At 39.2% G+C, this 16,859-nt stretch overlaps 1 protein-coding gene across 1 annotated transcript in view; it reads right to left on the bottom strand.

Moving 5' to 3' along the window:
* Ophn1 (oligophrenin 1) overlaps positions 1-16,859 on the bottom strand; it is a 351,191-nt gene that overhangs the window by 145,038 nt on the left and 189,294 nt on the right. The window contains exons 8-13 of the mRNA XM_021152888.3: positions 15,446-15,550; positions 13,716-13,845; positions 11,436-11,536; positions 7,434-7,525; positions 3,393-3,471; positions 391-424 (exon numbers count right to left, since the gene is read on the bottom strand). Coding sequence (XP_021008547.1) covers positions 391-424; positions 3,393-3,471; positions 7,434-7,525; positions 11,436-11,536; positions 13,716-13,845; positions 15,446-15,550 — 541 coding nt within the window. The remainder of the gene's footprint in view (positions 1-390; positions 425-3,392; positions 3,472-7,433; positions 7,526-11,435; positions 11,537-13,715; positions 13,846-15,445; positions 15,551-16,859) is intronic.

Below are 16,859 nucleotides of genomic sequence, written 5' to 3'. Positions count from 1 at the left end.
AGAACCAGGAGAGCAGGTATACATCTCCACTCACCCTCACACTGAATGATGCCATGCTCAGGGTAGGTTTAGACTGTTATAATACAAAGTGCTTCTGCTTAGCCCTTTGTATCACGTCTACCCTAAACATGAGCAATGTCAAATAGGAAATGCTACTGTGGAAATCCACAGAATTTTGATCATCTGTCTAGAACAAGAAGGAGACAATGTATTTCTCTGGACTGACAGTAGCATTCACACCAACTTCCCTAATTCAATCAATATGTAATTCCAAATCAGGGCTAGGTTTCATTTTATACAGCTTTGCTTGAATGGTGTATGTCATCAATACTATCAATGGGACAGCTTTGAGTGTATGATGTCTGTAGAGTAAAAATTGGAATTACTTACTTTCTTCCTGTTTTGTTATAGGAGTGTGGTAGATCTACAAAAGAGAAACCGAAAAAGACTAGGTTATTGTGACTCACTACAGTTAAGTAGAACAAATAGGATTCCATTTCATTCCCTAGATAGGCTATCAAAAGCATTAGAGATGCTAGACCTGTAACAGCAAAAAACAGGAGGTGAAACCAAGTTCTCTTGACCCAGATCCCTAGAAAACATAATCCCGGAAAGTTGTACTGGATAGTCACATAGTTCACACAGCTAAAGCTACAGATGGCTCACCTTACATATTATTTAGTTAAGGTTAGGGCAGGATTTTTGTGGTGAAGCAAGAATACATTTATAAAAAGGAAGTGGTCTTCTTAAGGACACCCAGGTAATGGGCATTAATAGTAAAATGGTTAATTGATACTATTCTAAACATACACACTTTACATACAGAACAATGGCAGATCCTATTTCATAAAACAAATACCATTAGGAAAAAAAAATCACAGATTAACCCAAACACAGTAATAGTGAAAAATTTCAATACCTTACTCTCACCATTATGCAGATCAATTGGACCCAAAAAACAAAACAAAACAAAAAGTGGCAGAGAAACATTGAAACTAAATGGCATCATAGATAATTAGGCTCAACAAAAATTTACAGACACTCCATATAAACTCTATCCGGCTATACATACATACTTAACCCATGGAATTCACTTTGAAATGGATCACATACTAAGATACAAAGAAATGTACACTCAGAAACAATGACATAAAGTTAGGAATCAACAGCAAGAGAAATAACAGAAAGTACGCAAGTTCGTGGACATTAAACAACTATTTAATGATGAATCCATCAATGAAGAAATAAAAAGAAAATCAAAAGTTTCCTAAAATTTAATAAAAATTAAACTGTAGACTAAGCCAACAATCAAAGAGTACACATGGTGGGACTCATGGCTCCAGCTGCATATGTAGCAGAGGATGGCCTTGTCTGGCATCAATGGGAGGGGAGGTCCTTGGTCCTGAGAAGGCTGCATGCCACAGTGTAGGGGAATGCCAGGACCAGAAATGGGAGTAGGTGGGTTGGGGAGCAGGGGTATGGGTGAGGCACGGGAGTTTTCAGAGGGGAAACCAGGAAAGGTGATAACATTTGAAATGTAAATAAAGTATCTAATAAAAAATATTTAAAAATTAAACTGCAATTAAACTGCAATACATCAAAACACTCTTGGACAGTCCTAAAGTGGAAGTTTATAGCTCTGATTACCTACATTAAAACTCAGATAAATTTTGAATAACTTATTGTGGCAACTTAAGACATTGGAAAAAGAAGAGCCAACAAAGCACAAAATTGTACACAGTAAGAGTAAAATGGTTAATTGATACACTTGAAGCACATTGCTCATATGATCAGTGGGTTTGTGTTGAATAAAACAGTAATGCTAGGTGAGGCTGGAAGAAGCAAGCCCACTATTCCCTCTTCAAAAGAAAAAGTGCTGCATAGGTGAGGTCCTCATAATCACTTCATTGAGCAGTATTTGCTGTGACTTTTATAAACAAGGACTCTGCGGAGTCAGCCACAGCCAAGCTGGGGAGGCAGCATGTTCAGAGGATCCAAACTTTAGCATCATTCTCCACAATCAGCTTCTAATAACTTCTGATATTCAAGAAGTTAAAGGGTGCCCAAGTAGAGGAGAGGGATGGACATAGAAATGCCTTGCTCCTAGCATCCTCTGAGAGAAACACCACGGGTATGCCAAGCGCCAAGCTTCAACTTGCCAGGAAGTGCACCTCACTCTGTATCTCAGAGATGGCTTCTACACTCTTCATTTCTTTCACTTACATTTTGATTTGTGTTAGGGGAGGGGCATGCATGTCACAACCCATGTGACGGTCAAAGGATAACGTGTGGGAGTCAATTCCCTCCTTCCACCATGTAGGTGCCAGGTCATTGGACTCGTGAGGTCCCAAGCTTGATGGCAAGCACCTTTACCCACTAAGCCATACACTGCACAAGCACTGATGATGCCTCTTTACTCCACAGAGAACAGAGGACACAGAGAAAAAAATATTTATGTTTCCCCACAGGCTAGAGAGCCAGGAGGTTACACTGTATGCAAAGACTGTAGTAGTCTGTCAAACCAGAGAAGAGGACCCCCAAACTAATACAGCACTGTGGCATGTGTAGGGTGGTTTTCAACTGGTTGTTCAAAGTAATCCTGAAAGGTATGTAGAACAGAAATCATTTAAAAAAAAAAAAGAAAGAAAGAAAGAAACCATTTCCATGAGAAGAAGAAAACTGAGTGACAGACAGCAAACTATTGGGCTTAAGGCACTACCACGTAACAGCAAAACCAAGACCAGGTGTTTGTAGCTCCAACACCACAAAACTCATGTTCTGTTGCATGCCACCAAACGCTGTTGAAAAGACAATGCTTTCCAATGATTTCTGCTTTGTTTTAAATGTTGGACTAATTCTGGCTCTTCTAAAGGACTTTTTCCCCTCTCTATCTGTCTAAACCGTGAAGGACAGCAGCTCTTATCTCCTCTCCCATGAAAGAGAGCAAGCTGAGTTTGAAGGGGGCAAGAAAGTTAGAAAAATCATTTTGAAAGAAAGCTAAATGGAGGCTTACTTACATCTATGACACTGATTTTTCCCACCCTTCTCTATGGACAAATCGATTTTATACTATGAAAAAGGATTAGTTTCCATTCTTAAAACCTTGTAGGAATAGCTACAGAGCCTAATATTGCCAGAAGGTAGCTTTAGCACTGTCTCTGGAGGATATCCTATAAAATTCCTACAGAAGTCCCTCATGTCTGGAACTCGGGTTGGGTTAAACAAGAGTTGAGAAAGTGGCAATTCTTTCTAGCACTAAGATTCAGAAATCTGCTGAAGAACCTATGACCATTTCCCCATTGCTACCACTAGATGGCACTCCGATACTGACCTATGCTGCTGAGGTTCCTTCCTCACCCATCTCAACCCCTCCAGTGTCTGAGATAACTTACAGGTTCTTTGCCATCCATGGCTTCCATCCATAGCCTTCTATTGGCTTCAGAAGGCGCCTGCAGAGTGATGGTTCCAGGTCTGGGGTGGAAAAATAACAAGCTGAAGTAAGACCATTCACCTGAGAGAATGTTATCTCGTACTTCTTTCATTGGTTTGGTTTTGTTTTTTCAACATATAGTTTCAATTAATGGATATTCATTGTACAAAATGATTATTTATATTGGAACATTTTCATACATGCATATAATATACTTCTAAAATAAGATTCTTAACCACTATACTATATGGCCTCTTGTCTATGGCCATTGCTCCAAACTTTGTTTGATTGTATTTACTTTTCAGCATCTACTATAGTCTGAAAATATAAACAAGCACCCTCACACACCCTCTAAGATGTTTTTATATTGAAATGTAATTGCCAGTGTGAGAATAATACGTTGAGTCTTCGGGAAGTGACACGGCACCTTTAGAAAAAGGTTTGAGGTGGAGAATCCATTCCCTCCTCTCCCTTCTTCCATGTGAGAACAAGGAGTATGTTCTTCCTGGAGGATGAAGGAAGAGGCAAAACACTATCTTGGAAACAAAGATTCTCAGACTTCAAACCTGCTAGCACACTGATCTTGGAGTCCCAACCTACGAACCCTAAGAAATAATTTTCTGTTGCTTATGAATAACCTGTTCTCAGGCATTAAAGCAACAAACTTGAATGAAGACACTGTTTTTATCCAGAGACACTAAAGATTGATATGCCTATTCTAATATATCTAGACCTTCAGATCCAAACAGGACACTTGGTATTGAGCAGATTCCTACAGCCATGAAGCCTTGGCACAGTCTCCAGCCAGCCATATCACTCTGAGAAGTTTGCCTCGCACCTCTCTACACCATGCAACCTCAGATCGAGTTGCGGGATGGAAGAGCAATAACAAGAACAAAGATGCTGGGTTAATCCCTTTGTCTCTGCACTGTCACTTCCTTATCTCTAAGTGTACTGGAACACACACTCTGGGAATGATTTCCCAGTGCTTACATCAGGGAATTCCTGCCATACCCCTTGCCTGGTAAGCTAAATGCTCTTAAAGATAAAATTAACCGAAAGTCAGCCCTTGGCTTTCAAAACTGTTTCCCATTTACCTTCCTCTCTAAGAACCTCATCCTTTGGAATATGCCTTGCAGGACTGGCAAGCCTAGTGCCCTCTGTAAAGACAGCTATCAGCCAAATCACAAAGCCAAAAGGAGGGAGAGCAAGCAAATACAAAACAGTTGGGCAGTTTGATGAGGGGAGTCACTCCGCAAACCCAGATGCCTCACTGCCAGCTCACTTCTGATCTCAGAAGCTAGAGGAGTAAATGTCTGACTCCTAGGGAAGCATTTGGAGATTCTTTAGTGCTACAGATGGTCAAATTTAAAGACTATTAACGACTAGAGACTGGGGAAAAAACCTAAGGGCTGGTTCAGAGTCCTTCACATAGGATTCATTATAACCTTAGATGAATTGTTTGCTCTCATGAAGTTCTGCTTGCCCATCTGGACCCCATAGGCAATGGATGCCATATATTCAGTAGAGTGCACTAGTTAAGAAGTCAGCCTTCCTTAGAAATTCAAACACCTGGCCTTGGGCCCTAGATCCAGTTTAATAGCTGTGTTATTCAAATTGGTTAACTTCTCTTTTGCCTCCTTCTCTTTTTTGTGAACTTCAGGCAATAGCAAACTCTACTCTATGTGGTAAAGACTAAAGTTCATGTAACAGGCAGAGAACAGGACCTGACAGTCAGGAGTCACTTGGAAAACAACAGCACTCTTGTGTGATACAAACATATGATTTCACATATTGGTACGAACATAATTATTTTAATGCTATTCTACCTTCCTGAACTAGAACGAGAGGAGGACAAGACCTCTGCTAGGCACTCCAGAGAATATGAGTCAATGTGTACAATTCCTGCTGGGAAACCTGACTCGAAGATCAGACGGACAAGTGAAGGAAGTAGCTGCCACAACCTGACAAGGTCCCATGTGAAGGGAGTGTTAGCATCTGTGCATGATGCCATTAACTACTCTGATCAATAATGCAGTCACTGCCTTTGACTGTGGGGGTCCACAGCTCAGGGCTTGGTCTTGCAGCAGAGACAGCTCATGTATTAGAATCTTGGTATTCGCCCGTTTAAAAGGGTGAAGAGATTGAGTAATGGGGTGGTTTTTAACATGCAAATAAGATGTTAAGTATTCCCAGGTGAATTGTAACCTTAGTTCCTGGGTTCTACTCTAAATGTTCCTCGGAATTCTGGAAGAGAAAAGAACATATCTAAAAATTAACACCAAACGGACCACCTACAAAGAGCCAAGCATAGCAGCACACTGTGCAAGAAATATATAAAATAAAGTCACCCAGTGTCTCACCCAGAGCCAAACTATTTGTAATTGCTTTAAGTTGAGGATTCTATTTACAGGTAGCTGGAAAATTTAAGCTACAAAAAGTAATCAACATGGAATCTGAAATGGAAAATTTCATCACTTTTAAAGCACCATAGTGCTGCAGAACCAGAGGTGCTACAGGTTCACACATGAAGTCAAAGCCCACAGTTCTTTTTCTCATCCTCCAGGGCCTGATGTTATTAGGAAAATGAGTGCCAGTCACATGGCTACTAATAATATCGTTTACTATCACAGTCCTTTGGATGGGAATCATCTATTTTTTTAAGAAAGAAATCATAGAGACCCACAAACCCAAAATGATGAGGGTCTAAATATATCCCAATTTTTAAATAAGGCAAATAATAGAGAAAATGTTCTAATCTCTTAGTGTATCTGATCTCGTTGATCTCAGTCCCTAATGATTTTTTTCCCTAATATTATAACTTCTTGATTAAGGTCCTTTCTAGAAATGTAATCATTTTGCTAAATTCTTCTCTATTACTCAGTGTCTGATATATAGAAATAATGGATGGCAATAAAACCAGGTAGCATGCATATTCACTGATTTGGAGGGGAAATTCTTAACCAGCAAGCATGCGTATCCCCAGAATAATGTCAAATACTTCCATTTCAAAGGATAGAGGTGCCTTTTGTTTATATATTATAGTATCCAGTTTTGTATTTTTATAGGATTTCTGTTTGCTAATGTCTGTGTTCTGAGTCTATTGTGTGCTCCTTGTGCTCTTTCTTTGTCTATTTGGTTTTTGTTGTTGTTGTTGTTCATTTGTTTGTTTTGTCCTATTCAGGTTTGTTTGTTTTTATTTTACCTTACATTTTCTAGGTTGCAGGTTTTCTAATGATAGAGAGCAAGAAAAGGTGTGGCTTTGGGAGAGTGAAGAGGTGGGAAGGGTTTGGGAGGAGTAGGAAAAATAATCAGAATAGATTTTGTTAAAAAAAAACCAACTATTTTTCAACTGTTTAAAAAACGGACAAAGGTATAATTATCCTTCATTAAATTATTTCTAGCTGGAGGTGGGGGGGGGAGAGAAGAATAGAAGGCATTGGAAAGAAACACTATAACTATGCCCCAAATTTGCAAACAATGGCTCAAATATTTGGGAGTCAATAAATTATTCTAGTTCACATACATATCTTCAAAGTAGGAATGGCTTGCATCATTTTACAATAAGGGACAACTTCCCAGTACTACCTCTCCCCTTGACCCTCTCTTCCAAATTGTGTCACTCTACTTCCTGAGTCACACTTAGCTGTCTTAAAAAGAATGAGCATGTTTATTCTTTCAGTTTTTCAGCACTTAGGAAAAAAAAAAAAAACAAAGTTGTACATATTAAATTAAATTCTAGGAGATGTTGTTTTCTGGCCAGAGCCAATATGGTAAATATGGCTGAGAGATATACAGAAAACCAAACCAAACCAAACCAAACTGCTCTGACCTGGTCTAACAGGGACCCTTGTGAAGGACAGACTGAGAGTCAAGAGCAGCAATGGCTTATATATAACTTGCTCCTTTTCAGCAACAAGAGACATGGGAAGAAAATAAAAGAGCCACCTAGCTTCATGGGTAGTACATGGTGACTCTGTCAGTTCACAGCATGCCAACTTACCTTTCATTAGTTTCTATATCAAAACAGAATCTCTTGTCAATTGACTCTGTCTTCCTTCTCACACAGTACTTCAAAGTTAAGTCCACAGGTCCCTGATAAGAAAGAAGCATTTATTGAAAATCCAGAAGTTTCTTCATTCACCCATAGTGTCCTCAGGGTCATTTTTTGAATGGTGTCAACCAAGACAGAAGGAGCAATGAGCTGACTCACTAAGAACCTTTACCTTCAAATCTTGGAATTACATGGTCGATGGCTTCATCTTGTCCCAAGTATCAGTATCCAAGACCAGGTGAAAATGTAAATGATCAGGGCAGGCCAGTGCCTTTCCCAAGTACAGCAGATACAATAGAGGCTCAATACACATCACCAGGGCAGTGCAAGAGAAATGGAGTGCCCAAATGGCATTAAGTACACATAATAAAATTTTCATGAGGTTGCTAAGTAGGAAGCCGCAACTAGATAATTAGCAGTCGGAGACCATCAATAGAATGTTCAAGAAAAGGTGAGTGTTGAAGCCCTCCTGGATGTGGCAGTGCTTCAAGATGACAAAAGTCATAAAAATGGTCTCTCCAGAGGACGGACAAAAGCATGGTAACAAGCAGATTTGTTTATTAATCAAAGCAACATTTTGACATTTGATACATGTCGGGTAGTGTGGCTCATAATATTCCTGTAGGAACACAAATCTGTCAAACCCCTTGGTGGCCACAGACAAACCACCTGATTCTTCATTATTTGCTTTCCACTGTTATCTCAACGGGAACGATGTGGTACCAAAGGGATATATGGTTTAGTTAACACAACGAACCACATACTGTACAAGATATTTTTAATGAATTAGTGACCCTCCCTGGCAAGGCAATTGCTCTCTCTGAGCCTTAACTTCACAATTTATTAAATAACAAAAGCACTATTGGCCTACTGTCTCAAACTCAGAAACACTGCATATGCTCCAGGTCTCTACTTATGTCACTATTCCATCCAAACAATATGCATCATTGTTGAGTACCAATTACTCTGTTGAAAAGTAAACAGATCGCAGAGCTAAGATCGATATATACCCATTTCAGACATGATCAAATATGCACACCTGTAATCCCCAACTCCAACCTGAGGAAGAAAGATAACAAATTCAAAGCTAGTCTGGATTACATGGTAAGATTCTGTCTAAAATTATAAAATGTAAAATAAATAAGTAAATAAATCAAACTCAATATATAAATAATCTCAGATCATGATATTCTTTAGCTAACTACCAGATGCTCCTCTTGCAGTGAGTTTGAGTTTGGCCATTCATGGACCAATCATTTCTGCTATTCTTCCACTACAGACTTCCATTAACCCTTTTCCATTAATGTCTAGCATGGAAGGGTAAAATTCTGATAAAGTAAATGTTGCTTTGGAGGAAACTAGACTTTACAGCTACTAGGGGACACTGGTAAGTGTCACAGTAAGAAAGAGGGCAAATTCATCCATCTCCAAATCAGGCTGATGACTATGCTCCATAGTGCTGCTGAAAGAGGAAATAAGGTATGTGGTAGAAAATGTCATTGAAGACAGCTGGCATTTAGGAAAAGGTGGTTCTTGCCTACTGCTGCGGCTTCTATCATCATAGCATCATTTATTGATATTTTCCTTTCAGAAACATAAAGTATTACTAGGAATGGTATCAGAAGACTAACAAGAAGAAAATATTTTCAAATACAAATTGAGTGAATCCAGTAACAACTTCTTCTCTTCCATCTGTTGGCTTACAGGTGACCAGCGACCTAGCAATAGATCGTCATCACCAGCACTGCTGCCAAATACAGGTGATTGGCAGCATATAAGATGAATGCTCCCTACCCTAGCTCACTCTTGTGCGTTCTCTCTCTCTCTCTCTCTCTCTCTCTCTCTCTCTCTCTCTCTCTCTCTCTCTCTCTCTCACACACACACACACACATACACATACACTTACACACTTCTTTCTCTATTCTCAAGTGTTCCCAGCCAGCCTCTCTCTCCCTATCTCTGTCCTTCTTTTTGTCCTCTGTCCCCCTTCTCAGTCCTCATGGCTCTGCTCCCATCTTTCTTATGGGAAAGAAAGGCCCCTAGCCCTTCTGCAGGCCCACACTCCCTTTCTTTCCCCCAGATAACTCCCTTTATATCAGGTCTATTGAATGGCATGATTTCTCAGGGGGATGTCTTGGCATGAGCCAGCTAGGTACTTTCTTACCTCCACCCACTGCCACGTGATATAACACTGTCACTACTTTCTAAATGGAAAACCGAGTTCTTTCCAGCCCTTAAGGGATTCCACATTAAAATTGCCTAGGCTCAGGGCCAGGCACACTTGGCTTTAATCCCAAAACTCAAAATGGAGAGGCGAGTGAATCTCTGTGAGCCCAAGGCCAGCCTGGGTCTACATAGTGAGTGTCTATGAAGACAGCCAGAGCTTCATAGAGAGAGACTCCATCTCATAAAACAAAACCCTGCTTAGGCTCACTGTTAGGCTCATACAATTGCAATTTTGAAAGCATCCACTCATTGAAACAAGGAGGAAAGAAAAACTAAATTACTCTCATATGCTAAGGGGATATAAAAGTCTTTTCTGCCGATTTTGTCCTGGACAAAATGTTCTTTTTTTAACAAGAATAGAACAAACAACTCTAAAAGATAGTTCTATGAGAGCAGAGCTAGTGCCCAAGCTCCAGATAATAATTTGTGTAGAACTAAAAACAATGGGGGCTTAGGAATTAGCCCAGTTATAAGTTATCTCAACCCCCTAGATTCATCCCCAGTACCACATAAACCAGTCGTGGAGACATATGCTGGTAATTTCAGAACTCAGGAAGTAAGGCAGAGGGATAAAAAGTTCAAGTTCATGCTTTACATTATAATGAGTGTAAAGCCAGCCTGGGCTCCTGGAAGCCCCATCTCAACAACCACCATGCCCTAACATGAACTAAAATAAAAGACTACAGCTAGTGTTGTACATAAGCACTTGATACTCAGAGACAGGAGAGATTCAGGCTGATGAAGGACAAATTCTATACCATAGCCCAAGATGGATTTGATGAAGCCTGTTGACATTACCTAAGTGTATACTCCAGCTTAAACATACATTTGAGGTACAATAGTAGGCTCTGTGCTTTAAGACCAATGCAAAACCAGTCTGTAACCAAAACTGTCTCCTCTAGTTTTCTATGTACAAGCTATACCACATTGGTCATCTACAGAAAATACTGTTAATAGAAATTGGCAGTTGTCTCCAAATTCCTGTCTACCTTAATTGGGCCTTCGTGCATGTACTTAAAGCTTCCAACAATATGTAAATATTTTAAAGGGTCACAGTGACAGCATGTAGGCAAGCAAGGGAAGGGGATACTTTCAGAGAATGAACGATGTGATGATCACCTTTTACCTATAGTGACAGCTGTGCATGAAAAGGAGAAGGTTCTTTCAGGGAGTAAACTATCCTCTAAGTGGTACACTTACCTTGGCATTTTGATAAGTAGGAGAAGGCCTGAGGAGGGGAGGAAGAGATAGGCACTATTTATAGATAGTTTACAGGATGTGTAGGTGATGCTAATTTTAGGATATATGCACACATATAGAGATGTGCTTTTAATAAAGGCATAGTAGAAATTAATTCTCATTTTTAAGAACTCATTACTTAAAAGAATCATTCATGTTTTAGATATGTTCTCTGAATGAGTATAGGCAATTGTTATACTAAATAGTCTGGAAAGGTAAAGACTCCATTATGATGGTAGGAGCTGATATATGATATAACGCACCTCTCAATTCCAGCACTCAGGAGTCTGAGGCAGGAGACTTGGTATAGGTTCAAGGTCTGTGCTACACAATGAGTTCTAGGCCAGCCTTTTCTCTAAAAGCAAACCAAGTTTCAGTTTTACATGACAGTGATAGAGTTAATTATTTGACACTGTGTCAATATATATTCTTTTCTGACATACCATCACACAGATGAGCTCAAAAACTAGCAGAAACAAAACTGACCTGCTTAGCACCTGGCTTCTGTTCCATTGGTATCATGGTGAGCATCCTGGTCTCTTTCTCATACCGACAGTAGTATTTCGCCCAGGATATCCCCAGGGCCCCTACAAGACAGGAGAAAGTTAAGGAGCAGAATATTTCACCTCCCCAAAACAGAAACTGCTTACTGTTTGCTTTTTCCCTCCAGTGCTTGAGATTGAACATAAGGCTTGTCTCTATAAAGCATGCACATTCCCAGCCTCTTGCTTATTCTTTGTGGACAGACCCCAGGTCTATCTCTGCCCTTTCCCTATACACCATCTTTACCTGCCTATACACCATCTTTACCTATCTACTGCACCCAGAGATGTTAACCCTCACCAACTGCTTCCCATATCCATGATTGGCTCATTCTAAGCCTACTCTTCCTACAACAGTCCTTGGGAGTAGAGACATCTATGCATCCAGAAGCTAGAAACCCCTGACAGTTTGCTCTCTCCTGAAACCTCTCATTTAACTAACATTGAATTGTGTCCATTCTATTCCTCACATGTTTCTTCTTCAACTATTTCTACTTCTTTTACTCCTTTAGCAATGAGTTAGCTAGAGGATGTTATCATCAGCTTGCTTTCTTAATGCTTATAACATTTCCAATAAACTACAAATATACTTTTTTCTCCCATTAATCATTTCAAGCAGGCTTCTCTCATTTCCCCAGCTCCGATTTGCTCCTATCCAACTCTTCAAAATTTTGCTAGAACATTACTTTAAAAGATCGTTCTATTGATGTCATTTCCCTTGCTGTAAATCATGCATGGCTTTCCTAGTCTCTCCAAACAACTTAATCTACCTTCAAAGCCCTGAATGATTTGATCAAATTTACCTTTCTCACTGGGTACCCTCACCACCATGCACCTGTGTCAGTGAATTATTTTCAGTTTTCAAATGCTTAAGTGGCCATATAGTTTGTAATGCAAACTCAACATGTAGTTAAGAATGGATTGCACACAACATATATTTAAAATGAAGAATTATATCAGGGCAACAAGGGTTATTCTCAACAAACCAACACCTAAGCATGATGTATGTTCTCCAACACTCCTCTGCCTCTACTCATAGACCAACAGACACATGAAGTCCATTTTTAAACCTGTCACTCTCTCACTGAACAGTTAAGTCTTAAGTCAAACATCACTTCCTCGGAGAAGCTCTTAGCTATACGCCCCAAAGAGAGTGCTCTAAATGCTTTACAAAGATACTTTCCTATCTCTCCTGTCAATTGCCTTGAGAATAAAAAGAAATGTGGGATTCATTTGGTTCTTGTACTCTCAATGTGCTGCATTAGCATTTGGCAAAAACGTGGCTTGGTGAGCATTCATTTAACTGAGGGACAGCCATTTGTGACAACTTAGAAAACTGAGGCACAGAAGCACCCTGCAGCATGTAGCAGAGGTCCTTTGACTTCACTGTAGACAGTTCAGATTGTTGTGCATGAAGGGTCCTACTAACACAAGGTGAGGAGAAAACTAGACGCTGCTCACCACTTCACACTGTGCAGCAGAGCTTCTCCCCTTCCTACCACTGTGATCCCTTAACAGTTCCTCAGCTGGTGGAGTCCCCAACCATAAACTTATTTTTGTTGCTACTCCATAACTGTAATTTTGATAGTGTTATAAGTAAAAAAAAAAATCAACAAAACAAAAAGCAAAAAATCAAAAAAACAGTGTCTTCCAATGGTCTTAAGTGACCCCTGTGAAAAGGTCACTTCAACCCCAAAGGGGTCATGACCCACAGGTTGAGAATCGTTGCTGTACAAGCTCTGAGGGTGGTAAGTGGGATACAATATACTGGAAAGGGTATCCAGTTTGGTATAAGATACATCTGAAGTTAACCTTTGATCTAGTGACTGGTGGAAGCCTCAGTGGTTTCAATTGTAACCTAAGCATAATGTGGAATCAAAGATCAAATGGGATGAAGGTTTTAAAGCAGTGCACATCGTAAGTGAAGTAATTATCTTTCTACTTCCTTTTCCCTACCTCTTTTGTGACCCAAAGTTCAGCATACAATATTAACATTCCTCATCTTGAATCTCAGAGAAAAATTTAGAGACATAGTATTCTACAACATAGTAATTTAACATGCCCCTAAAGTTTCTTTCTTTTGCTATTTTTACTATTCCCACCCTGCCCTCCAAAGAGTTCTGTCTGCCATGGATCTATGAATGACACATGTGTTCTCAGAGTTCAGAAAGGTAAATCAGCAAGGCTCTTAGAAGCTAGAGGATGACCCTGTATGCCCACACACATTTCTCCTGTGTGTAGAGATAGCCTTCAATGGTTGGCTGTCCCGGAAGCTTGCATGGCTGAGGGGCTTCTTTCATCCTTTTCTTAAGTTCTTCCATCTCCTCCCGGGTACTGGAGAAATGATTTCTTGTCTGTCAAGAAATCATTATAATCATTATCACCATTATCATCGACAGGACTGTGTATTTATCCATCATAGATATAGTACAGAGATTTCTCTGCTCACAACATGGGCTAAAACATATGGAAAACTGCTGAATAGTAGTGACTAGAAAATAATTCTAGAGTTTAATGGTACTATGTACTAGAAAGGAAACAAAAACCCAGATGCCACAAGAAGTGAGAGCTTTTACCCAGTGGGATTAATTCAAGCTTCAAGTAAATAGGAATTTGAAGCATCCGACGTTAGACTGACCCTTACTTTACAACACGGGCAACTATAGAGAAGGTTCCCAAAGATAATGTTATCATGGCAACTTCTTTATGTTAGTGAAGAAGATGTGGACTACACTAACGACGAGTCAGCCATGAGTACACATGCAAACGCTTGGTATTAGCTCACATTTGTCAAGTTACATATGGCAGAGGAGTCAACTTGATTGTAGAAAGATTTTGTAAGTCAGCAGAAAATAGGTACTCTCACGTTCAGGTAAAGGAGAGGACCCAGAAGGAAGGAATAAATGCAGAAAGAAAAAAAGTAGGTAAAACTGTACATCACAATCCCCCCTAAGCAAGCATCGTATTGGCAGTTTTGAATTTAAAAATACATCTACGAATGTCATGCAAGGTAGCACCTGGTCCAAGTCATCTGATATTAATGACACCTTCTCTGACTACCAATTATTACATTCTCTATGCTCCTTTAAAAATGCTGGTTTGGGGACTGGAGAGATTGCTCAGTGCTTAAGGGTACTGGTTCCTCTTCCAGAGGTCCTGAGTTTAGTTCCCAGCAACCACATGTTGGCTAACAACCATCTATAATGTGATCTGGTGCCCTCTTCTGTCACGCAAGTGTACATGCAGATACAGCATTCATATACATTAAATAAATATGTTTTAAATGTTGGTTTGATTACATATAGTAACAATTAGTATAAGGGATATCTGATTTATCTAACTACTCTAGAAAATATATGATCCTGCATGACATACAAACTGTGGTGCCTCATTCTGATGTGTGCTAGAGACTTTCATACTGTCTCAAACAGGATATATTTTCATGGTATCCATAAATAATCATCAAATGATAAATTAGTAAATTCTCATGTCTAGATACATAAAATATTCTGTCTATGGTCATTTATAAGAACTAGCATGTGCATGAAGTTGGAGAATTTGTTAAAAATTCATTTAACTCTAAGTGATGAGAGAAAAAGATAACAGATACCCAAAATAATAAATCAAGTGGTTTAATTGACTTGGGAACCTCACATTTAAATATGCCTACAGCTGGACTCTGCTGTAGAAGAGATACAGTAAAGTACCAACACTTAATAAATCCTGGCTAGATAGAGCTATTTCTGAAGAGATGATGGGAAGCAGCAAACCTCAAAGACAGAGAAGAGTCAAAACTGAAAAAGCAAGAACGTGTCGACTTGTTAAAAATGTTTGTATGCTACACAACTTTGTCCTAAATTGGAAGTGGTGAAATGGCCTGAAATTCCAAAGTTAAGACCACTGGGGCTCAAATTCTGATGGAAAGACAGGTGAAGCCATCCACCTGCAACTCACATTCTGTAAGCTGAGCTGCAGCTGTTGTTTGTATGGCAGGAAATCCTGTGTGAGCTCCACAGTCAAGCTGTTAGAAATGAAGAGGCTATGAAGGAAGGCCAAGACCTAGGGGAAACAGACAAAAACAAATTACCTTTAGAAACTTATCATTATCTAGCATCAGCACTTCCTACCTGATCAAATAAAGGACCCATGAAGACAGGGAAGAAAGTCAGGAGCGTGTACCGAGTATACCTTTACAAACAGTCATGGCAGCACAAGCAGATATGTAGTTAAGTGTTCTCATATTAGGTTAAAAATTCACCTACATTCAGTCTCAGAAAACAAACAGCAAATCTGGATCCTTTTAGGACTGCATACAAAGCCACTCAGGAATTACATACTGCAGAAACTGACTACGTCTCTTTTCTAAATGGGTTCAGCATTTCTCATCCAAAAATACACAAGCCAAAATTGTCAAGGGCAGATGTAATACCGAAAAAAAAAGAAAGAAAAGAAAAGAAAAGAAAAGAAAAGAAAAGAAAAGAAAAGAAAATTTTACACCTAACTTCATGTGATAGGACTCATATACACTGAGGAAAATGTAAGCACACTAAAAATATTGTATAAAATCTTTTGGTTATAAGTACAAGGTGTATAAGAAATATAAACAAACTTTGTGTTTAAACTGGAGACCCATTTAAGATATTTCATTATTTAAATGTAAATATTTCAATTTTCTTTTCAAAAATCCCAACCACTTCTGGTGGCAAGCATTTTTGGTTACAGCTATCCAAATAAATATCCTCAGGATTAGCCCATAGTAGGTGCTTCTAGCAGAAGATGACATACAAATGATGGAGAGTCCACTTTTAATTTTCAAAACATCCAATCCATGGCCAGTGAGATGGCTCAATGGGTCAAGAGACTTGCCATACAAGTCTGACAACCTGTGGCCACTTCTCAGAACCCACATGAAGCTGAAGGGACAGAACAGATTCCAAAAGGTTACCATGTGATGTTCACATACTCGCCATAGCATGCATATTCCTCACAATATAAATCAATATTTCACTCAATCCTATTAAAAACCAAATGTATACAAACAAAAATAAGAGAAACTATAATTCTCACTTGACAAATTATAAATATTTAAAATAAAAGTTCAATGTTCCTAAAGTATAAAAGGTAGAAGTAAACACAGCTCCATTTGTTGTAGAAAGCAAATAAATGAAATATAGAAGTGTGTGAACATTTCACACATACACAAGACAATACACATGGACAATTATGACAAATATATAGTAGAGAGATATTTCAATCACATTGACACTTATACCCACAATCCTTCCTGGTTTTCTCCCCAAATTCATCTCAGGAAATGGCATCAGTGCACCCCAGTCATTCAAACCAAGAACTACAGAACCAGGTCTCT

The sequence above is a fragment of the Mus caroli genome, unplaced genomic scaffold (assembly GCF_978045245.1).
Source record: "Mus caroli unplaced genomic scaffold, Mus_caroli_1 scaffold_5, whole genome shotgun sequence".
Taxonomy (NCBI): Eukaryota; Metazoa; Chordata; class Mammalia; order Rodentia; family Muridae; genus Mus; species Mus caroli.
Note: the sequence above shows the minus strand (reverse complement) of the source record. Positions and strands in the feature narration are given on the sequence as shown.